The sequence below is a fragment of the Galleria mellonella genome, unplaced genomic scaffold (assembly GCF_026898425.1).
Source record: "Galleria mellonella isolate WM207_F2 unplaced genomic scaffold, CSIRO_AGI_GalMel_v1 utg44, whole genome shotgun sequence".
NCBI lineage: Eukaryota > Metazoa > Arthropoda > Insecta > Lepidoptera > Pyralidae > Galleria > Galleria mellonella.
Window position 1 is genome coordinate 5,284,808 of NW_026442100.1, and position 26,524 is coordinate 5,311,331.

The following is a 26,524-nucleotide window of genomic DNA, read 5'->3' on the forward strand; positions in this document are numbered from 1 at the left end:
ATGCTGCTAACATTTCAGGTACAAAATGGATTAAATGTAAAATACGTTGCTGTTTATGAAAATATACATTTGCAATTGGTTTAAATATAAAATTTATATTATATCATTTTATTAATATAATCTAATTAGTTATTACTATATATATAATATAATAAGGTATTCCTTATTATATTCTTAGCAGCGTCTCTCTTAAAACATCTTCAAAGCCTAATTGTGTTTGCCCATCCGCCTGCCAAGATGGATTATGGACTGTTTTTATTTTATTTCTTTAATTTTAGCTATTGCTTCTATCTATACCTTCATATCTTTGTTACATTTTTTTATGGGTGAAAATAGTATGATAACCCCGCATGCGCTAACGGGATACGCTGGCGGAGCACCAGTGAAGGGTGATAGATGAGAATGAAGACAGGCCAGTTAGCCCATCATGATGAATTCATCAGGAATTAACCATGATAGTTTCCAGGGGGAACCGCGAGGAGGTCGACCTGGTTGGGTATATTGCTAGCAATGGGATTCTCAGTCTCCATTACTGACAATCCCTTTCCCCCTATCTTTGTTATATTGACTATCTTATACATTTACTGAGTTTTTTTTCTTTTTTTACCCGAGTTTAATGTAATAATAGATTACAATATATATAAATATAATATATGTCATAATATAAAAAATAGGATGTATATTTAACTACCTGTGTTCGTCACAAATTTAGACGTTTAGTTCCGTTTTCTTGCCAACTTTTGTAATATATTCTTTATAAAATTTAAAAAAGGGCTGTCAAATCAGTATCAATATAAAAAATCGTAAATAATAGACAACAAATGATCCTATCGTTTGTGGTGAGCGTACAGTTAATCTTAATACGTCGCTACAGAAGCCGCGGTATGCATTACGATAAGCCTGTTAATAGACTCGGAGAGAGACTCAATTAGGCTAATCTTTTGTGTTTGATATTAAATATTTTCGAAAGCCATTTCTTTTGTAAGCAATTTGTTAGTTTACAATTTAGTTTTTTGGGTCAATGAAATTTATTTTTTTAACGAGAAGATAATATAACAAATATGTTTTTTCAAATGGAGAAAAGTGTTGGAGATGTTTTAGAGTGGAAAAATATATTTTAAATAGTGTACTTTTTTTTTTAATGGGTGAAAATGGATTGGTAACCCCGCCCGCGCTATTGGTATACACCGACGAGGCACCAGTGAAAGATGATAGGTGAGAATGAATGCAGGTCAGTTGGCCCACCATGATGAATTCGACAAGAATTAAACATGATGGTTTCCAGGGGAAACCGCGTGGAGGTCAACCTGAGAGGATATATTGCCAGTAATGGGGCTATTAGACCCCATTACTAACAATCCCTTTACCCCCTAAATTGTGTACTAGTTAGGTAATATAATCAACATTATTTCAGTCGTCAACTGGTCACTGGTGAACATAAGGCCTTATTCATAAGAGAGGTTTTACTAGTAGTTGCCACGTTTGGCAGGCGGGTTGGCATTCGTAGTTAGGCTTTGGTGATGTTTTAAGAGGGACGTTGCTGCCCATCTCTTGACCATTAAGTTCCCTTAGTCGCCTCTTACGACACCCACGGGAAAGGAAGGTTAGGTAATATAAAAAATTGAAATTATGGGAAAATATTTTATGTTTGTTTGAAAAACCATTTCTCCACTAACCATTAACCATAAACCATTTTTCAACTAAGCATTAAGTCCGCCTTTGTACCTTATATTATTTTGGTTATTGAAATACGTATAAATATTTTTTTATACAACTTAGAATAGCAAACAAGCTGACGGCTCAGCTGGTGGAAAATGGTAACCGTCGCCTATAGACATGAACAGTACCATGGATATAACAGAGTATACTGTTTCGCCCATGATACCCCCCATGCGTTGCATTTCCTGAGGATTCAGGTGTAATTTCTGTGTACCCAGTAAATTCACGCCATATCCCACCCTTCAAACCGAAACACAGCCATGCAAACACAACTGCTTTCCGGTAGAAACACGAATGGGACAGAGGTGCTCAAGTAAACGACTTTTGTACGGGAGACTGTATGTAAACCGTAATGCTCCCCTATGTATGTAAATAAATATTTTACAGTCAATAATTATGTAAAATGTATGATAACTAGCTGGATCACAGCTTGACTTATCGTAAGGTAGAAGTGATCATTTCAGATGAATCTAAGTGCATCTCTTAAGGAGAAAGGGATTGTTAGCAATGGAGTTTGACAGCCTCATTGCTAGCAATATGCCCTATTAGGTCGACCTCTACGTGCTTCCCCCTGGAAACCATCGTGAACAATTCTTGCTGTATTCGTCACGATGGGCTAACTGACCTGCTTCATCCTCACCTATCATCCTTCACTGGTGGCCTGCCGGTGTATCAAGATGGGTGCATGCGTGGGTGGGGCCCATCTTGATACACCGGCAGCCACCAGGCCTACCATTCTATTATCACCCATTACAAAAAGTGCATCTTTTAAGATAGCGTACGTATAAATAGACCGGAGCAATTGGTATCTCAGTTAAATCATACGGAAACTAATCTCGAGTGGATCTGAATGTTGTAATATCTGATGATGAAATGATTCTGACTCATGTACGTGTTCAATGACGCAGTAAACAACGTGCACACGTTGTCGTAAGTCAACAAATAAATATCATTTTATTTTATCTGTAGAAGGTATGATAAGATTTACTATTACTAACGTTTTCTTTCTTGCGACTTATTTTGTTTATTTATTCATTAGTACATATATGTGTACATGGCGGACTTAATGCTTAAAGCGTTCTCTCACAGTCAACCATAGGCAAGTGTCAAAATACTCGAACGCGGTACTAGTAATTATTGATATACATTAATACTAAAATTACATATATAAACGAATAAATATATATAAATAACAAATATACTTACACATATATACATATGTGTAAGTATATATCATACACGAAATTGAGAATAATATAAAGTACTTATTGTTTTTCGCTTGTTGATTTGTCATATTTATTCGTAAATTTAATTTTTATCCGCGACTTCGTTCGGATGAATTGGATATGTTGATTTACCTAGGTAAAATAGGCCTGTTAATCCATCGTGATGAAGTCAAAAAGAATTAACTACGATGTTTTCGAGGGGAAGTCACGTGGAGGTAGATCTGATAGGGTATTTTGCTAGCAATGGGGCTGTTATATCCCCTAACTAACAATCGCTTTCCCTTTGTCTGTCTATAAATTTTTGTATCAGTCGTGTTAACTTACTACTGAATATAGCTTCCCCCATAAAGAGGGTTCTGGCAGTATTTGCCACGCTTGGCAGGCAGGTTTGTAACCACAGTTTGGCTTTTGGCGATGTTTTAAGAGGGACGCTGCTGTCTATCCCTCCACCATAAGTTCCCTTAGTCGCCTTTGACTACAGCTAGGGGAAAGAAAAGGGTAGTTTATTTTACACCAGGACCGGCATGGCTTGACCCATTGACCCATTATTTCTTCGAGAAATGTATTTAAAATCAGTAAGATTTTTTTTTTGTGTTTGAATAGAATAGTAACTGTTACTTATTCCTTGACCATTAAGTTCCCTTAATCACCTCTTACGACATCAACTGGAAAAGAAGGGGTGGCCTATTTTATGCCGGGACCACCAGAGGGAGACTTTGTACAAAAGTCGATTGCTTGAGTACCTCTGTCCCATTCGTGTTTCTACCGTGAAGCAGTTGTGTTTGCATGGCTGTGTTTCGGTTTGAAGGGTGGGATATGGCGTGAATTTACTGGGTACAGAGGAATAACAACTGAGTCCTCAGGAATGGCAACGCATGGGGGGTATCATGGGCGAAACAGTATACTCTGTTATGTCCATGGCACTGCTCATGTCTATAGGCGACGGTCACCACTTTCCATCAGGTGGGCCGTCAGCTAGTTTGCCATTCTAAGTTGTATAAAAAAAAACACGGCCTATAGGTATTAGGCGATGTACTCGTATGCAGTCTGCAATGCTTATGCAACGTGTACCCTTTCATATAATTCACGATCAATTACCCAATAGTCGTACAACACTACAGCTTTTATACGCGTGATCAGATCAGAGACGGACCTGAGAGGTGGTCATTACCGGCCAGGGTAACTGGAAGTGGCTCAGTGTATTAAATACGGCTTGCAAGTCACCTGCATTAGCCAAGAAAGTCGGCGGTGGACCAAGTTATAAGAGATGGCTGTGAAAAAGATTTAAACTTGTTTTGTACGCGTTTATTTTTATGTTTTATGTAGGTGTTTATAAAATATGCTGGTTTTTGTTGTATATATATATATAATTTATTAATTATATTTAATTGTAAGTAAAAATGCCGTCTGTTGACTTGATGCAATATATGTATTTTGTTCTATTTCAATTGTTTATCAATTTTCTTTTTTATAATAAACTACAATTGTCAATGTATGTAAAAGGGGGAAAGGGATTGTTGTAATGGAGACTGAGAATCCCATTGCTAGCAATATACCCAACCAGGTCGACCTACTCGCGGTTCTACCTGGAAACTATCATGGTTAATTCTTGATGAATTCATCATGATGGGCTGACTGGCCTGTTTTCATTCTCATCTATCACTCTTCATTAGTACTCTGCCGGCGTATCCCGTTAGCGCAGGCGCGGTTACAATACCATTTTCATCCATAAAAAAAAAATGTATGTAAAAAGGTTCATTTTGAATAGTAGGTATGGGTAATATGGATACCGATTTGATGACCTATATAATGATGGCAACGCATGGGGGGTATATAGCGTGAATTTACAGGGTACACAGGAAAAACACCTGAATCCTCAGGAATGTCAACGCATGGGGGTATCATGGGCGAAACAGTATACTCTGTTATATCCATGGCACTGCTCATGTCTATAGGCGACGGTTACCACTTTCCATCAGGCGGGCCGTCAGCTTGTTTGCCATTCTAAGTTGTATAAAAAAAATTCCAATCGACTACAAAAAGAAGAATGTTTTCGGTTCGGCTATATTTATTTTGTTTGTTACTTAATAATTCCATCAGTTGTGAACCAATTTGGAGAAATATTTTTTATCTGCAAGGATATACTTATAAATTGGATCTGTAAAAATTAAAAAAAAATCGGTTCAATAATTTAGTTTTAAATCAAAAATGTACTTTTCCTTTTTTGCGCAAACACATTTTGTACTTTTATAATAATAAGAAACCTGTTATTAGCCTTAATATTTTAAATACTAGTATGTAAATCTTAACTGTAACGCCGTTGGTTTCTAATAAATAAATAAACTAGTTTTGCCACAATTGTAGTCTTTTTTTTGTAGAAGACAATTTTGTTATGGATGGATACTAAATGGAGTGACGACCTGAAATGCATTGCAGGCAGTCAACGGATGCAGGTGGCTCAGGACCGTTCTTTATGGCCGTCTACGGGGGAGGCTTATGCCCAGCAGTGGACGGACAATGGCTGAAATGATGATGATGAATCTTATTATATCTCTACCTGCTATCACTTGTACAGGAGCCCAAAGCGGCTGGGCCCAGTAAACCGATTACGTCCACTAACACTAGCGGGGGCGCCAGGGGTGGGCGCGGGCGGCGGGGGCGCCGGGGGCGACTATCGCGCGATCTGGCACGCAATCTATCGCGACCCCACCGCAACCTCACGTGACCACCTCGCTTTCCGATATTCGGCTTTGTCCTGGTAATGACCCCGTGACTATTTTATATCAATAAATAAAAAAAAAAGTGGTTCAGCTTATTGAGTGCTCGCAATTGTAAATTGGCGGTTACTAATTCGACGATTGGTGCTCATACAGCGGTATGGAGTAGACGGAGCCTCGTGTCAAATGTAGCCACGTCCAGTGTATTGGCTGACGCGTCATTTTTAGAACGAGTGTTATTTTAAACCTTACGTTTTGAGAGTTTGAATGTATAATATTGATAATAGGAACAAAATGAGGGTTTATGTAATAAAAGTAATCTATTGTAAGATCAATACAATTTTATAAGAGTGCTAGTTGAAAAAGTTAGGTTGTTTTTTTTTAAGTATTTGTAGGAAGGTATTCTATCTAAATGTTATATGTCTAAGTTTTATTTATTACATGTTACTTTTTTGTATCTGGTTGTAATTTCAAATCTATTTATTGTGTAATTTTTATAAAAATACACCTTATTATAAAAAAAAAATAACAAGAAATGTAGAAGGGACAGCCCTGTTTTATCTTTGTGGATATAATGTACGAACAAAACCTAAACTGTAATCCAAATAATTTTCAACTGACCTCAGGAAGTCATTCTCAATTCAGATGTAAGTTTTTTTTATATATTTGTCATCACATAACTTCGTTAATTAAAAACCGATTTGGAAAATTATTTTTTTATTTGAAAAGATATCCTTACAAATAGATTCCATGGAAATTTTATCTAAATTAGTCCAGTAATTTCGTTTATAAATCAAAACAACTAGTTTTGCTCCAGTTGAATTCGATCTTTTTTATTGAACATAACATTCCATCCCTCATTTCTTATTTTTTAATATATATTTTAATTAATATGTCGTAAAGTTTAAAATCGTTTAGGTATACAATCCTTTAGACATTCTAATGAAATGAACGACGCGTCGCAGGCAGAAAATGACAATGCGAGATGTCCTTTAAACGACAAGATGTATTTATCGATAAACGCATTACAAATCGTAACACTTTGTGATAGAGTGGAGATTCGTTTAAAAAATAACATTTGTGTAATGTCAATGCGATTGTACCGTTTGATATTCGCCTCAGTTGGTATTGTGCAGAAAATGCTGAATGCAAGATAGCATCGAGATGTCTTTGACAAGTGAACTCATGTGTGGTCCGTATGTACACGTTCGTCCTCAAAAATATGCTTCCAAAAACAGGTAGACGTATCATAAAAAGCATATGTTATGAATACATCCAGAAGGAGACTTTGTACAAAAGTCGTTTGGTTGGGTACCTCTGTCTCATTCGTGTTTCAGCCGTGAAGTAGTTGTTTTTGCATGGCTGTGTTTCGGTTTGAAGGGTGGGGTATGGCGTGAATTAACTGGGTACAGAGGAATAACACTTAAAGGGAATATTAATATTATTATAATATTTTATTATATTTAGATCGGTGTATTAATTAATTTATGACACAAAAAATTATACTCCATTAAAATATAAATATACTTAAAAAAAAAAACTATTAGACTTCATTATTAACAATCCCTTTCCCCTAACACATAGGCTTGCTTTAATTCTAAAATCGCGAGAAATAGCTAATACTATAATAAACTCTATAGCTATAAAATATCTATGATACTTGCTATGGGTATTTTTTCTATGCAATTTGTTTACAATATCCCAAAGGTACACATCGTGTCCACAATAAACTGAATGTGAATACCAAAAGCAATTTGTCAGTGGAGATGTAAGCCGCGAGCACACAGTGGCCAAGTTAATGCGGTTTTATTGGCCCATCGCGGCGTCGCGGTCATGGTGACTTGCGTATTGTATTAATAAAAGTGCTATGTCGGACGCAGTCAATGGAATCGTGACTCCCATCTATGTGTGTGTCCTATGCTTTATTCTATAGGTACACACGTTTGGTGGTATTGTAATGAGATACTTGGCCTTCTAGACAAGTGGCAAGCGAATTCGTCGATGGAATCGAAATCGATAGCTAGTCCGTGAGATACAATAAAGGAGTTGCTAAGTTAGACCTTCAGAAATATAACCGAGAAAACCGTATCCAATTTTGTACAGTAATTTTTACGTGAGGCCAAAACAAAGATACAGAGAGAGGAAGAAAATTATTAAAACTCCTTATATGTTTTTTTTTCTTAAATACCTCCCATATACAGACATTATATAGTTGCAATTTTATTATATTATATTTTTTTTTATACAACTTAGAATGGCAAACAAGCTGACGGCCCACCTGATGGAAAGTGGTAACCGTCGCCTATAGACATGAGCAGTACCATGGACATAACAGAGTATACTGTTTCGCCCATGATACCCCCCATGCGTTGCCATTCCTGAGGACTCAGGTGTTATTCCTCTGCACCCAGTAAATTCACGCCATATCCCACCCTTCAAACCGAAACAGAGCCATGCAAACACAAATGCTTCACGGTAGAAACACGAATGGGACTGAGGTACCCAAGCAATCGACTTTTGTACAAAGTCTCCATCTGGTGAAAAAGGTTTATATGTATAATACATGCATAATATAGTGGAGAAACACTGATAATTTTAAAAGTTTCTAATGTGATATGATGTAAGCTGCACCCGCGCGAAGCCGCGGCGGGTCGCTAGTAACTTTATAATATTAGAATTACATGGTTGCAAGCTACATTCTTGCCCTGCTAAGCGAGCCAACTTTGTTAGTTTGTTATCATAATAGCGTCTAAGGAATTCTAAGTATCTTTCTAAATTTTATGTGGAAAATATTGCGTTTAAGCATTAAACTCTGCAATTAAAGCTTATCTAAGATAATATCTGTAGATTGGAAATGTTGAAATAATTAAATAGTGTATTCATTGTAGCAAAATTGCTAATATTTACACATTTTTTTTCAATTCAATTTAATTCAATCATTTATTGCTACTTCATGTTTTTTTTTTTTATTTAAATTGTGAAAATGGTATGGTAACTCCGCCTGCGCTAACGGGATACGCTGGCGGAGCACCAGTGAATGATGATAGATGAGAATGAAAACAGGCTAGTTAGCCCATCATGATGAATTCATCAGGAATTAACCATGATAGTTTCCAGGGGGAACCGCGAGGAGATCGACCTGGTTGGGTATATTGCTAGCAATGGGATTCTCAGTCTCCATTACTAACAATCCCTTTCCCCCGCTATTTCATGTTGTAACAATATAGGTCTAAAGTTATCCAATATTTTTTTTTTTGGAGAATTTTTAGCATATTCGTTATTGGACCAGTATATACTTAGATATTGCATTACCCACCCCCAGTTTGAATCTCCTATCTGTGCCGAGTTCTTCGCCATTTCTACAGTTACCAGTTACAATAAAAGCTGTTTACATTGTAACAGTCAATTACGGTGGTCTCATTAGGGACCATAAAATATTTACTGTTTACTGCTTAAACCATTACATTGTTATTTACGGCAAATTAATTCATTCCGCTACAGGTGTCTGGCGGATGTGCATTTTACGTATTTTTTTTTATACCACTGTGGTGGCACACAAGCATACGGCCCACCTGATGGTAAGCGGTTACCGTAGCCTATGAACGCCTGCAATACCAGAGGTATTACGCGCGCGTCGCCGACCCTGAAGAAACCTCTTTACTCCCCTTTTGAAGAACCCCATGCTGTAGTCTCTTGGGAAAACCTCGGCAGGGAGCATTAAGTATACATCATCATATCAGCCTTTAATTGTCCACGACTGGACATATAAGCCTAAACCGTCTTTCAAAAAACGTTCATACTCACTTTTCTACTTTATCCGAGCAGTAAATAAGATATAAAGAGATATTTATTTAACAAAGTATGTTTATGTTAGCACAGAATTTATCATTGCCTCCTACACAGGGCCGAGCCTGTCCTGTAGGGAACAGGAGTAGGCTTTTTAGCAGTACTGACAATTGTGTAACTAATTTGTATAATGCAATTATTTCATTTATATTAGATACTTTATATTATTCTCAATTTCGTGTATAATATAGTATATGTTATATACGTGTAAGTATATTTGTTATTTATATTTTTTTTATTCGTTTATATATGTAATTTTAGTATGTATGTATATCAATAATTAGTAGTACCGCATTCGAGTATTCTGACACTTGCCTATGGTTGACTGGGAGAGAATGCTTTTTTGCATGAAGTCCGCCATGTACACATATATGTACTAATTAATAAATAAATAAAAAATAACCTCCCCTTGGGAGGTTTTTCTAGTAGTTGTCACGTTTGGCAGCCGGATCGGCAATCGCAGTTATGGCTTTGGTGATATTTTAAAAGGGACGTAGGGTAACAAGAACTTTGTTACCATAGGGCAATTTTGTTACCAAAAATTCTTGATACTTCATACTAAAAAACAGTAAACGGTATTTTAAGTATATTAACACGACTGTGTTTCGGTTTGAAGGGTGGGATATGGCGTGAATTTACAGGGTACAGAGGAATAACACCTGAGTCCTCAGGAATGGCAACGCATGGGGGTATCATGGGCGAAACAGTATACTCTGTTATGTCCATGGTACCGCTCATGTCTATAGTCGACGGTTACCACTTTCCATCAGATGGGTCGTCAGCTTGTTTGCCATTATAAGTTGTATAAAAAAAAACATATGGTCCGTACCGTATGGTCCTGACATAGAATGGACCACCCCTCCCTTTCCCGTGGGTGTCGTAAGAAATTTAATTGTAGAGGAATGGGCAGCAGCGTCCCTCTTAAAGCATCTCCAAAGCCTAGCTCGGTTGCTAACCCGCTTGCCACGCGTGGCAACTACTGGCAAAATCCCCCCTTATGGGGGAGGCTTATGTTCAGCAATGGACAGTTAACGGATAATACGATACGACATTAAACACGCCACGTTTATTTGTTAAATCAGTATGGGAAACCAAAATGGTTTTTTTTTTATTTTTGATTTACGAAATTTCTTTACTAATGATATGTTCTAATGCATGGGTCGATACTTAGTTTAATGTGTGTACTTCAATTTCGTCATAGTCGTAGAATACTGACGGATCTGACAAAGATTACATATAAAGATCCGTCGGTATTCTACGACTATGACGATTTGATCCTTTACATATTTACATCTACACTAATATTATAAAGAGGAAAGATTTGCATTTTTGTGTGTATTTCAAAAATTCTTTCACCATTAAAAAGCTACATTCACCCTGAGTAACATAGGCTATATTTATTGCTAGAAAAGATTAGGGATCCTTACTAAAACTTTAGTAACGTAACTCAAGTGTAAAATAAATGTTTTAAAATATCTTTCATCGCGCGCGCTGCGTAAACTATTGGTGATAGAACAAAAGTATGTTCTACAATATTGAAGTAAATATCAATAACTACAAAAAACTTCTCGATACTATATGTCCAACTATTATCGTTGTGTCACAATAATCACTTTTTAAAATGTTGTGAAAATGTCCACCCGTGCGGAGCCGGGATGGGCCGCTAGTATAAAATAAAAACCATTATCATTACCTTACTTTATCCGGCAGTGGAGTTATAAATGAATTAACTACTTTTAAAGTTTCAGCGGAAAATGTAACTACACGTATCTAGAGCGCGTTAATGGAACTCACCGTAGCTGGTTGTAAATTTTTCACTTTATTAACTATAAAATCGGTTCCAAAACAATAAATTTATGATTAATATACGTAATTATGCGCTAATATAATGCCCGGTAGACGCGTTACGTAATTAATTTATAGATCCATTTTATTTACTTGCTATAGTACATGTTTTAGGTAAGTGTTCATAAGTTATTGGTGAAGTTAAGCAAGAGGTAGTAGGTAGCTATGTGATATTACCAAATTTTTACTCCTTATTTATAAAAACGTCAATACTCACCAGAGGGAGACTTTGTACAAAAGTCGATTGCTTGGGTACCTCTGTCCCATTCGTGTTTCAACCGTGAAGCAGCTGTGTTTGCATGGCTGTGTCAATAACACCTGAGTCCTCAGGAATGGCAACGCATGGGGGGTATCGTGGGCGAAACAGTATACTCTGTTATGTCCATGGTACTGCTCATGTTTATAGGCGACGGTTACCACTTTCCATCAGGTGGGCCGTCAGCTTGTTTGACATTCTAAGTTGTATAAAAAAAAACTTTGACCTCTACAGTTTTACTATGTGTATAGACTTATAGATTATACGGAAACAAACGTTTTAACTATTATATTTAGTTCAAATAGTGAAATTCAAATGTCTACAAATTATCTTATCGAGTTATCACAATGGCGGAATTCGTGTAAATGGGAACCCCTTCGTTTCGGTTGCGTGTAATTATAAAAACTAATAGATAACATTTACATGGACAACGGATTAACTGTGGCAGCAGTGGCAGCGAGCCACTGCATCGCACCGCCGCGCCGCCGTCGCGTGTGCCCGAAATATTCGGGACTACATAACTCGAACTTGTTTTCCATTGGCTTTCCTTCTATTTAATTTTAATAAATTAAGATTGTATTCCACAAAAAATGCCGACTTTAATTTAGTCAAAACTAGTTACATTGATTTAAAAACTAAACTAGTAAACCGATTTTAATGAAATTTCTATGAAACCAATGTTTAAGTATAGGGTATACTTAAACATTGGTTTGCCCTTACTCCCACCGCAGTTAGTTATGTTATTTACAACATGTTTTATATAATTTTAATGGATAAAAATAGATTGGTAACCTCGCCTGTGCTATTGGTATGTGTTGGCGAGGCACCAGTGAGAGATGATAGGTGAGGATGGAAGAAAGTCAGACGGCCTTAGCATTTTGCCCTATTACTGATATTTTTATTTTATACTACTTAGAATGGCAATCAAGCTAACGGTCCACCTGATGGAAAGTGGTAACCGTCGCCTATAGACATGAGCAGTACCATGGACACAACAGACTATACTGTTTCGCCCATGATACCCCCAATGCGTTGTCATTCCTGAGGACTCAGGTGTTCTTCCTCTGTACCCTGTAAATTCACGCCATATCCCACCCTTCAAACCGAAACACAGCCATGCAAACACAGCTGCTTCATGGTTGAAACACGAATGGGACAGAGGTACCCAAGCAATCGACTTTTGTACAAAGTCTCCCTCTGGCAAATTTGTATGTATCTATATATTATATATATACTGTATATCTATTTACTGTATTTATTATTTTTTTACTTGGTGCAATTAAGTGTAAAATAAATAAATAAATATTATTGTAAAGATTATCATATGACTATGTGAGTTTTATCCCTTAAAAGCCTGATTTTTTAAATCAAATTAAAAAAATATATAAGTGCACCCTTTACTGTGTTTACTAATGGGGAAAAATAGTATAAAAATCAAAACGAAATTTTTATATATTTATTTTGAAAAAAAAAAAAAACATTTGGTAACATGTAAACAGCCAAATATTAAAATAAAATCGATTGTAGGCGCCCAATGCGATTTATAATTCCGGTATCGAATTTGAAACTTCAGGTATTTAAGGGTGAAGTGAACGATATCCGATGAAAAGTAAACTAAAGTCTAATAAAATAAATAAAAAATTAATTGAAATATAAACATTAAAACAGTATTTGATTAATTAAACTCTTTATCTACTAGTATTTTTAATACAATACAAGAGAAATTATGAACATAATGTTTAATAAGAGAGTTGATCGCAACTAGCCGAGTCGAGTGCAACCGTCACATGTTATCTACACTCACGATCTTGTATACGTCCGTCTGTCCGTTAGTAACACGACTTATTAATAGGAAATTCAATAATAAATGCTATTTTCATTCGACAGATTGCTCGCTTAGGGACTCGTTGTGTAGGTTTCGTATCAAAGGCCTAGATATTGGAATGACTAAGCAAATTTTAAGTCCATAAAATAGAGAACCTATCTAATATACTTCGAAAGTTAATGTCTGGTCATAATTAGATATATTATACTATTTACTGAATTTACTGGGTACAGAGGAATAACACCTGAGTACTCAGGAATGACAACGCATGGGGGGTATCGTGGGCGAAACAGTATACTCTGTTATGTCCATGGTTACTGCTCATGTCTATAGGCGACGGTTACCACTTTCCATCAGGTGGGCCGTCAGCTTGTTTGCCATTCTAAGTTGTATAAAAAAATATATAAAAAAACTATCAATGTAAGTTTTACCAGAGGAAGACTTTGTACAAAAAGTTTGTTTTTGTTTTGTTTGTTTGTTACCATACGGCGCCTTAACGGCTTAACCGATCACTATGTGGGGCGAAAGGGATTGTTAGTAATGGAGACTAAAAATCTCATTGCTAGCAATATACCCAACCAGGTCGACCTCCTCGCGGTTCCTCCTGGAAACTATCATGGTTAATTCCTTATGAATTCATCATGATGGGCCAACTGGCCTGTTTTCATTCTCATCTATCTCCCTTCACTGGTGCTCCGCCAGCGTATCCCGTTAGCGCAGGCGGGGTTACCATACCATTTTCACCCATCAATAAAAAAAACCGATCACTATGAAATTTGATATATACGTACTATATGGAAGATGGATGTAGGTTACTTTTTATCCAGGATCAGTAAACATATCCCGGCCACACGGACAAAGTCGCGGGTAAAAGCTAGTGTGTTCTTGTTATAAATAGTAAAACCCATAATGGGCAGGTAAACAGTAGAAGAAATGAAACTATGACACCATAAACAATAAAGGGTTTGACGGAGCGTGTATAATGGTGTGAGCAACGCTAACCAGAATGCTAACCTCATATATTTAATTATGGTAACATTATGGCTACCATAGAGACGTAGATAAAAAAATGTTATGTTAATACTTTCTTTGGAAAGAGAAGGGATTGTTAGTAATGCGGATTATCAGTCCCATTGCTAACAATATACCCTTACAGGTCGACCTCCCCGTGTTTCCCCCTGGAAACCATCATGCTGAATTCTAAGTGTATTTATCACGATATGCTAACTGGCCTGTCTTTTCATTCTTCACCTATTATCCCTCACTGGTGTCCCGCCAGTGTATATCGATAGCGCAGGCGGGGTTACCATTCCATTATCATTCATAAAAAAATACTTCCTTTATGCTTTTTTCTCCTCTTCCAAAGTATCGTTTAGAAAAAGTTCATAGGTCTTTTTTGAGAATGGGCATTAAATGTTATATATAATAAGATACCGAAGGATATTTTGGATCTGCCTTTTAATAAATTTAAAACTGTTAATAAAAAACACTTATTGAACAAAGCCTATAACACACTAAACGATACTTGAATGACAAATGTGTATTGTGTTAGTCGATCATGCACGGGCTTTTAACGACCATGTAATTTTATACATAGTACATTTAAATAAATACACATAAAAGACAGAGATAAAAACAACAGAGAAGACAGAGAGACAGAGACAGAGACAACAGAGATTTAAAAGAGTAACTATTGAGTTTCTTGCCAGCTCTTCTCAACAGATAACAACTTTCCGAAATCTGCAATAGATTTAAAAAAAAAATGACGATTTAAAAGTGCTTGTAAAGAAGTCTATTTGACAAAAGATGGTTTGAATTAATTCATAAATACGTCGTATTAAAAAGGCCGTCCATTGTTGTCTCATTGTGATTATTTCTTGTAATTGTTTATATTTATAATAAGTTTACTATATATATTTTTTTTGATGGGTGAAAATGGTATGGTAACCCCGCCTGTGCTAACGGGATACGCTGGCGGAGCACCAGTGAAGGGTGATAGATGAGAATGAAAAAAGGCCAGTTAGCCCATCATGATGAATTCATCAGGAATTAACCATGATAGTTTCCAGGGGGAACCGCGTGGAAGTCGACCTGGTTGGGTATATTGCTAGCAATGGGATTCTCAGTCTTCATTACTAACAATCCCTTTCCCTCCAATAAGTTTACTATTGTAATCTTTTGGAGGAAACAATAAAGAGTATCTATCTATCTATCTAATTCGAGTAACATAATAAATAAATGTGAAAGTTTAAAATTTTATAGATGTCTGTTACTCGATTACACACTAAAATGGTTATTTAAATGTTATCTCTTTGTGTTTTATATTATATTAATTTCTTGTTATTGATACGACTGATTGACAATTTGTATATATTCAAAATTATATATTAAATGAAATTATTTATTTGCAAGGGTTCTATTACATATTTTTTAATGGATGATAATGGAATAGTAACCCCGCTTGCGCTATCGGTATACACTAGCGGGGCACCAGTGAGGGATGATAGGTGAAGATGAAGCAGGTTAGTTACCCCTTGGGACGAATGCCCGTAGAAATAACCACTCATCGTGATGAATTCAACAAAAATTAATCACGATGGTTTCCAGGGGGAACCGCGTGGAGGTCGACCTGTTAGGGTATATTGCTAGCAATGGACCTGTTAGATCTCATTACTAACAATCCCTTCCCCCCCCCTATGCATGCACTATATGGGATGCAGATGGATTATAGATGTATTTTTTTATTCTAGTTAGTAAAAAATATCCCATCAGGCAGAAGAAGTCGCAGGTAAAAGCTAGTGTAATTATAAATAGGTTTTGTAGAGTTCTTAAAAAAAAATGTAAAAAGCTTTTCTATGTTCTGTAAATTGTAGAGACTTACATGTTAACTTCAGTACCTATAGGGCTTGCAATTTTCGAGTTTTCTATCGATAAAAATAAAATAAACAATCATTTAATTTTGGAGGGTATCATGGGCGAAACAGTATACTCTGTTATATCCGTGGTACTGCTCACGTCTATAGGCGACGGTTACCACTTTCCATCAGGTGGGCCGTCAGCTTGTTTGCCATTCTAAGTTGTATAAAAAAAAAATTATGTTCATTACTTTCATCTCTTATCTGATCTGACGATGTAACCAGAGATGCAAACAGGCTGTTGCAAATATGGTTTTTTTTATGGGTGAAAATGGTATGGTAACCCCGCCTGCACTAACGGGATACGCTGGCGGAGCATCAGTGAAGGGTGATAGATGAGAATGAAAACAGGCCAGTTAGCCTATCATGATGAATTCATCAGGAATTAACTATGATAGTTTCCAGAGGGAACCACGAGGAGATCGACCTGGTTGGGTATATTGCTAGCAATGGGATTCTGTCTCCATCACTAACAATCCCTTTCCCCCCTGCAAATATGGTTAACGTCCCCACTTGTCCGCATTTCGTCAGGTATTATTTGAACTCTGCCTGGTAGAAGGTAGATTACCACCGTTTCCCGGATTAATTAGATTCATGATTAATTAAAAATTCTGTGTATTTCTAACAGAAAATCATTGACTAGTTACTAACATAGATTTTTATAAGTATCTTTACAATAATTTAATTAAAAAATATGTATACTTAAAATAACTATTAAGTTATTATATAGTATTAAAGAGAAGTATCTACAAATGTAGGTATAGAAAGCAAAGAAAGTGTTTTTTTTTTTAAATAAATGATAATGGAATGGGGGTTACCATTCTGTAACCCCCAGGGTCTGTACTATCGATATACGCTGGCGGGACACCAGTGAGATATGATAGGTGATGATGAAAGCAGGTCAGTTAGCCCATCGTGACGAATTCTATTAGAATTAACCACGATGGTTTCCAGGGGGAACCGCATGTAGATCGACCTTATAGGGTGTTTTGCTAGCAATGGGTCAGTTAGACTACATTAGGTATTAACAATCCCTTTTCCCCCAATAAAGTGGGTCAGGTTTTTTTTTAATGGGTGATAATGGTATGGTAACCCCGTCTGCGCTATTGATATATACTGGATAGGCACCAGTGCGGGATGACAGATGAAGATGAAAGTAGGTCAGTTAGCCCATCCTGACGAATTAAACTAGAATTAGTCACGATGGTTTCCAGGGGGAACCACGTGGAGGTCGACTTGACAGGGTATATTGCTAGTAATAGGGCTATTTGACCCCATTACTAACAATCCCTTTCCCCCCCAAGTGGGTCAGGTTATACGTAAGTACTTGTAGGTAAGTAGGTAAACTGTACTTATAAATTCTATTAACCTCAAGAAGGTATAATAGGATCTTATACTAATTCAAACTTATTGCCATAAATATATAATTCATAATTACACTAAGCGGTTAAACAAATTTAACGAATCGTTAGTAAATAAATAACATATCTGTCATTCGTTCAAATGTCATTATAACAATGTTACGTCTCAGCCGTCAATTAATTTGTACTTAGCTTCACACAGCAGGCTGTAGATGTTATGTCAAATTATTTGCCCGAAGCGTCAGTCGGGCGTCGGAGTGAGTGGCGTGGACCCCGTGTCACAACCCTTGACTCGACTCGTCCAGTGTTGTCTAGCAGATGTGACAGCGCGCGTCAGAACCCGCGTATCGACTCGGTAAACGGGCATCACTAGTGAATGGCCTACTGTTTTTCGAGACGTAATCAGGTTACGTTTTTTAAAGTTTTATAATAAGTGTTTAAGTTCTAATTGTTTAGAATATTCATGCATGTATTTAATGTTACAAATAAGGTTTTAGTTGAAGAAACTCTTTGGTAATTTAGTAGGGTATGTTGTTTTGTGTCAATGAGGAAACGGGTTTGACTCTTGAGTTTTTTTTTCTTGTATATGTATTGTTTTCCTTTTTTTTTTTTGGTATGTATCCACATGTAATGTTATTTGTATGCTGTAAGTGATGCAAATAAATTATCTATCTATCTATCTGTCTTGATTGAGCTAAGAAATATCCTTTTTCGTTCTGATGGTATTACTCCCAGATGTTTGCAGTTTGGGTTTAATATAACATCGGAAGTTTATCTTTAGTCCATAGATTATTTATGATTCAGTTATAAATTTCGTTTTTAATGTAATATGAATTGCTTTGGTCCATGATTAAATTAAATCCCTGTGTGGTCCCGGCATAGAAAAAGCTACACCTTCTTTTGTCCTGTGTGTCGTAAGAGGCGACTAAGAGAGGACGAGGGATGGGCAGCAGCGTCCTTCTTAAAACATCTCCAAAGCCTAACTGCGATTGCCAGTTCGCCTGCCAAGCGTGACTACTCGCAAAACCTCCAAAAGGTAGGCTTATGTTCAGCATTGGACAGTTAAAAGCTAATATGAAGCCGATGATTAAATTATCGTTAGTAATAATTACGGTAAGTATAATCTTTAGTCTATATATTGTAATAAGTTAAATGTATATATTATACTTATATATTTATACATAACATCTCTTGCACACATGTGTCCGTGAATTACGTATTTAGGGCCCACTGATAATCGGTGTTGTAGCTTCAGATGTAAGAACAAGGAATTACATAGAAGGAATGATAAAATAAAAACTGTAACTCATATGGTTGACTCCTTTTTTCTTATGCAAATATAATTAGTAAAAAGAGGACGAAAGATACACCATCAGTTGCTTTTTTTTTGTCAATTCATAGTAGGCTGGTGTACAGAAAATGTTATACGGCTGTATAATCCTACCAAATTCAGATACAACCTGCTCGCATACTTTCTACATAAACTGTGTCGAATATATAATCTAGTAATGTAAAATTTGTCATTGACAAATAATTGACATATCAAACATTTTCTATACACTAGCCTGCTATGAATTGAGAAAAATAGCAACTGATGGTGTATCTTTCGTCATCTTTTTACTAATTGTATGTTCATAAGAAAATAGGCAGTCATTATTTATTTATTTAACTCTTTATTGCACCATAAATAAAAATATACAATGACAAGTGAATAATTCAAGTGAAATACAGTAACATAAATACAGATTGAAATATACACATAAAGGTGCAAAAGGCGGTCTTATCGCTAGGGCAATCTCTTGCAGACAACCTTTGGTTAAAGGAGAACAGATAGAAGTGGGCAGGTGGCGTAAGAGTAAATTAATAATTTTTCGTGCATAAAATACAAAAACCATATGATTTACAGTTTTTATTTTATCATTCCTTCTATATAATTCCTTGTTCTTAGCTTCAGATATAAAACTATGATATATGCTGAGTTAGGTCCTTTGCACAAACACTGCTACATTCATTTTGTTTTTTTTTTTTTTATTATTTTTTTTAATTTTTTTTTTTTTATTGTTAATTAAAAAAATAATTATGTTATTATATAATTTTGTAATCTAAATTTTTGTGTTGTTTTGTCATATGTAACATGTATAATTTATATTTTTTTTTTTTCTATAAAAGAGAGTGTATCCAATCTAATGAATGATATTTGGATGTGAAGCCATAGAAAATATCTAGGTACTATGACGTCACTTTTAAAAACTATTACAACAGGTATATCTGTTTTTTTTCCTACTAGTAATACTTTATCAATATAATATATAAGTAGCTATGCCCAGTTTTTTTTGTTTTATTTATTTATTCTTTATTGTACAATAAAACTTTGTACACGTGACAGAGCTTAATGCCATAAGGGATGCATGAAGGAAGGGAAAGAAAGGAGATTGTTAATTTATATATTTTTTTATTGTTTTTTTTTATTTGTGCTTTTTTATTTTTATTCTTTTATCTCTTTTATTGTGTATTATGTGTATGTTTTTTTATTGTAATTTGTGTGCTGTAAGTTATGTAAATAAATTATCTATCTATTAATCTATCTATCCATATAGCATTCTCTAATTTTTGTATATATGTAATGAATTTTATCTGTACAACTGGTACATACAAGGTATTGAGGTACCTGAATGGTGTAACAGATTTTTATAAATAGGCCCTATAGTTAATATAATAGTATAAATAAATATAATAGCAATAAACTATTGTGAACTTATTAGATAGTCTGTTTTTAGAACTGATGATATTGAATTCTGATTACTGAATTAATTTAAAATGTACTTATAGAATATTAGACATAAATATTTATTATTTCTCGATATTAGTATCTGAGTTAAATATGAGTATTTAAAAAGCAAATAATTAAAAATCCATAATATTTATATTATGAATGTTCATAAAATATTTTTTTTTTTTTACTTTTTTTTATCATTTAAATTAATTTTCTTGTCTAAATATAGGTACTTTATTTAACTGGTATTTTATTGTTATTAAAAAGGTTAAGAGAATAATCCTATAGAAGAAATACAAACAATATATATATATATATATATATATATATATATATATATATATATATATATATATATATATATTGCTTATTAGGTAGGTAGGTACCTATGTATTTCATTTAGTCAACGGTTACCATTCAGAAGAATCATTCATTCGTTTATTCAGTGAGTCGTCAGCTTGTTTGTTTTAAATTGAAGTTGTATAAAACCTAATTTACTATTTGTACGTAATTGAGTTTATATTATGTTTGAACAAATACAATGTTTAATTTGTGCGACTTACCGGTGGGTTTGGGAACATTCCTCTTCACTTGCATCCATTTGTAAGTAGGCACCGCCGCGTGCGATGGGTGTTGCTGGTGGGTCCCGGGAATATGGCTGTGCGCACTCATGCATTCCCCCTCCCGCGGGAACCCTTCCCTCAACCCCCCAAACTCATCCTTTGGCTGATAGTGTTCGAACTCAGCACAAGGCAGGGGCGAACCCGTGTACTGTATTGCTGACTCGTCAACAAAATGCATGTTATACTTCGTCTCCAAATAATGATTGTCCAATTTGTGGTCATGCATGTGCATCTCCTCCGGCCTCGGAACATCTTCTCTGTGTTTAAAAGGCTCAGGGTGAGGAGGCAACGTGTGTAACGGATAGTTCGGCTGCAGCTCCCCATAATCCAAATTCGTATAGCACAATCCAGTGTCTGTGCTTATCACAGGGGTTGGATGATCATGCGGCGGCTGCCCGTGCAGCACAGGCTCGTAGTAATGCGACGAGGGCTCGTAGTAGCCCTCGTGGTAGGCCTCGTAAGGTTGCTGGTAAGCTGCGCCCTGCTGGTAGTACTCAGCGCTTCCGTACCCATTTTGCTGGTTGTTGTACATCCCGATGTCCATGGTCATCATGTTTGTCACGATCAACCTGTTTATCGATAACGACAACCGTTTCAAATCACACACATCACTACGGCGGCTCGATCAAAGAGCGCGCGCGGCGACTATTGGCGTTCCGGATATCGGCGAGTTCGAATTTTAAACGGGCTAGTGATGCGCCGTGCGATGGAAAACGCGCGACCGCACGTCAGGTGTGCCGACCGACACTGATCACGACGGCGCTCGCTCGCCTTAATTTTTCTTAACCACACCTAAAACTTGATTCCTCTATCTCTGTCGCACGCACTAGCGCTACATACGAGCGACGGGGACGGGCTTATCATTAAATTTTTCAATGATATAAACCCGATAAGGTTATAAGTTATTTTCAAATGGAAAATCGTCAAGGTGGTTGGTGTTACGACACATCTTGATGGAACAGATGGTACTGAGCTCGTGGTGCCGGGGGCAGGTAGGGCGATCTTCTGGAAACTTTTTGCCCGCAATGGGCGGGGTTCCGCCGGGTGGAGCTTCGGGGTGCAGTCGGCCAATCGGATTGGGCGGCTCTTTTCACCATTCAGCATTGGTCATGGCGAGATAATAGTGCGAATCTTGGAGGCTGGATGCGGGCAATGGATGGTTTTTTTTTTATTTACTGCACGCTGGTGCCCGTTTGTCCGTTTACGCTGAATGCCTTAATTTATCCCCCTGACGTAAATCGATTCCTACATAGGTGTGAACGGTGTTTTTTTCTTTTAGGTATCACCTTTTTTTTCTTTTAGCTCGACAGATGTTTCTCTTCTTACATACATCTTTATTACCTACGTGATATATATGTATTTTAAACTGTTGTATGTGTAATATTTTATGTCGTTTCTATTCTGGTATGTAGGTGAGTATACTTACGAGTATTGTACTTTTTCTTTTTTTGACAACATTGGCAATATGCCCATTTGCTAAATATCTAATAAGCATTTAATTTAAAATTGCTGGACACATAGATAGCTTGAAGAACTAACAACCGATGGGAACGAAAGGGTCTTTAATGGCGACCCCATACGAGAAAACGTAGTGTAGGACGACCCCCCACTAGGTTTAGGGAGAAAGGGATTGTTAGCAGTGGAGTTTGACAGCCCCATTGTTAGCAATTTGCGCTATTAGGTCGACCTCCACGTGGTCCCCCCTTAAACCAGCGTGCTGAATTCCGAGTACATCACGATGGGCTAACTGACCTGCTTCATCCTCACCTATCATCCTTCACTGGTGCCCCACCGGTGTATACCGATAGCGCGGGTGGGGTTACCATTCCATTATCACCCATTAAAAACTAAAAAAACCCCCCACTAGGTGAAGTGACGACAGTGGAAGCAGGTGGCTTGAGACCGTTTCTTATGGCAGTATGGGAAAAGTTTATGTTCAGTAGTGGCCATATAATGACTTTTTTACCTAAATAACTTGTACCTACGTATATAATATAATCAGCTAAGTTTATGAATGATACTGAGCCCTGCCCGCGGCACCAGTATACGCTGGCAGGCACCAGTGAGCGATGATAGGTGAGAGTGAAAAGGCAGGTCAATTGGTCCATCGTGATTAATACACCTGGAATAAAGCACAATGGTTTCCAGGGGGGATCACGTGGAGGTCAACCTGACAGCGTATATATTACAAGTGGGCGGGTACACGTAGTTATTCTATTTGCTCTGCAGATTTATTTATATAGATACCTATTTAAAATATCATTAGGCCTTATAGCTACATTTATATTTACATATATAAGTTAAGCAAATTTCAATTTCATGACAAATACTTCATCAAACTTCAATTAATCCCCCCCCCCCCTTCCTTTCCCATATAAGTCCCTTATTCCTCTTATTTACCAATTTTCTTTACGCATTTCCAACGGTCCCTTCCGGGGGGAAAGGGATTGTTAGCAATGGAGTTCGACATTGCTAGCAATATCAGGTCGACCGCCACGTGGTTCCCCCTGGAAACCATCGTGAACAATTTTTGTTGAATTCGTCACGATGGGCTAACTGACCTGCTTCATCCTCATCTATCATCCCTCATTGGTGCCCTGCCGGTGTATACCGATAGCACTACCATTCCATTATCACCCATTAAAAAAAACGGTCCCTTCCTGTTTTCTTCGATTCCTTCCTCCATACCATAGGTAGAGGAAACCACCAACAAATGCATTCCCAAAGAGGGTTGGTTGACGTCAAACAGGCGGCCGGTCGTAAAACTATAAGCCGAATCTTTTTGTAATATGGATAAAAAACATATTACGCCGACCCCAAATGATAATTGGGATAAGGGTAGGAAGGTGATGATTAGATGAAGTTGATGATGATTAGAATAGATAATTCATTTAATATATAGGTAAGTATATATATATAAAGAGGTACATTTTTTTTTATACCACTTAGAATGGCAAACAAGCTGACGGTCCACCTGATGGAAAGTGGTACCCGTCGCCTATAGACATGAGCAGTACCATGGACATAACAGAGTATACTGTTTCGCCCATGATACTCCCTGGTTGAAAACTGCAAAATAATTGACAAGTATTTATTTGTATTACTTAATATTATGTTTTATAGGGTCCCAATTATTTGTAATTATATATCTCTACATATTTATAAAACTGTAATATATATATATATATATATATATATATATATATATATATATATATATATATATATATATATATATATATATATAAGTAGGTATAATTAGACAGAAACCATTGTAAAAACTATGCGAATCATTTGGTCGATCATATAACAATCCTGCCTAATGATGGACGAGCAAATATTTGGTATGATTTATGATACGTGTTCTGTTGACAAGTTACTTGCATATACTGTACACTGAGACATGACAATCCACTTCACATGTATTGTCTTAATTCACATCGACACCTACTAGTCATATTTGTCTGCTAGTCTTTATCATTAACAGTTTCATCTCCCATATTTAGAACTAACAAAATTTTTCAACGTGCCTCCCACCAAATTGTTTATAATTACTCCTCTCCATCCAAAGGTTGCCTGGAAGAGATCGCTCTTAGCGATAAGGTCGCCCATTGTTTTCTTGTGATTATTTCTTGTAATTATTTATATTTATAATAAGTTTACTATTGTATTCTTTTGGAGGAGACAATAAAGAGTATCTATCTAGGTGGAATATAAAATTTTTTGCCATTCGATATTTAATAAAAATGTTACGATAAAATATCGCTCTGTTACCATCATAATAGTTGTTAACTGCCCACTAGTGAACGTAGGCTTCTCCCATAGACTGCCATAAGGAACGATCCCAAGCAATGTGCATCCACCGACACCTTGCAATGAATTCGAGGTCGTTATTCCATTTAGTGGGGCGCGGGGGGGGGAGTAGTCTTACGCTGTGTGTGTCTGGCTTATTCCATGCCAGGACCATACAGTTTATTAAAAAACTAATAACAATCCCGTTTACCATCAGACGGGCCGTATGATTGTTTCCCAAAAAATACACATTATCATCGTCATTTCAGCCATTATCCGTCCACTGCTGGACATAAGCCTCCCCATAGACTGCCATAAAGAACGGTCCTGTGCCACAAAAATACATATAATAATACAAAATTAAATATAATAAACAATCAAACAAATATTTAAAATTAATAAATGTAGAAAGAGGAAGCTATCTTCCTTTAATACGTAATATACCTATTAAAATACGCCGTGTGGTCCCGCCATAGAACGGACCACCCCATCCTTTCTCGTAGATATCGTAAGAGGCGTAACAGAACTAAAAACGTCGAGGAATGGGCAACAGCGTTCCCTCTTAAAACATCACCAAAACTGCGATTGTCTACCCGCTTACCAAGCGTGGCAACTACTGGCAAAACCCTCCAAGGGGGGAGGCTTATGTTTAACAGTGGACAGTTAAAGGCTGATCTGATGATAATGATATACCTGAGAGGCATTCGGTCACGGCAATAAACCAGCGCATGGTTATTTTGTGTTTAATCAAAATTAATGAATAACTATTTTTAATTTATTTAAAGTTTTAAAAATAATACAACTTAGTCGTGTTATTTGTAAGTTTGTCGATTAAATGTACAACTCTAATGAAACGGAAAATACTGATAATAATAAATTGAAAAACACCAAATTTCTTGGACAAAAACCGCGGTGACAATCACTTGTTGAGAGACTTTAGATAGATACAATTTAAATACATTTTGAATCTTAATATTGTATGATAAGGCATAAATTTGTACAAGTTTTTGGATCGCTTATGAAATAATGGGCATTATAATGAGGTTGGACGTGTTAATGCTCAAGACGAAAGAGATAACGTTATGGGTCGGCGATATTCGTAGGGATGGGAAGTATGGGATGGAACAATATCGATAAAATTATAAAGGGGAAATATAAGTACAGGTATAGAATGGTTATGAAAAATTCGAAAAATAAATAGAATTAAACAATATGTTTTATTGAAAACAGACAAAATGAAAAAAAAATGATATACGATAAATCGTATTTTTAAGTAAATTGTTAATAATTAAAATACATTTTCTCAAGATTTAATATTTTGAGGTTCTCAATTCGATATATTTTTTCTCGTTATTTTTATTTATTTATTGTTACCTGCAGTGTACAGACAATTAAATTCCAATTTATTTTATTTTAATTTTAAATGCATTTTAATAGCTCCTTTTTAATTGACAATGTTTAGTTCCGTAGTTGTAATATGTTAAGTTTATACAATTGTATTCAATGTTTTTTATACGTTCATACAGAAATAAATTAAGAATTAACGATAGGTACCTACTCTATATTGAAGATGAATATTCCAGTTAATAAAAAAATTTAAAGTTGATAACAGTTTGACTTTTTTGC

General features: G+C 36.2%; 1 protein-coding gene across 1 annotated transcript in view; it reads right to left on the bottom strand.

Annotated features, from left to right (window-relative positions):
• LOC113518981 (homeotic protein labial-like) overlaps window positions 1-21,867 on the bottom strand; it is a 58,125-nt gene extending 36,258 nt beyond the window's left edge. The window contains exon 1 of the mRNA XM_052898540.1: window positions 21,047-21,867. Within this exon, the coding sequence (XP_052754500.1) occupies window positions 21,047-21,659 (613 nt within the window). The 5' untranslated portion in view covers window positions 21,660-21,867. The remainder of the gene's footprint in view (window positions 1-21,046) is intronic.
• Window positions 21,868-26,524: the final 4,657 nt, after the last annotated feature.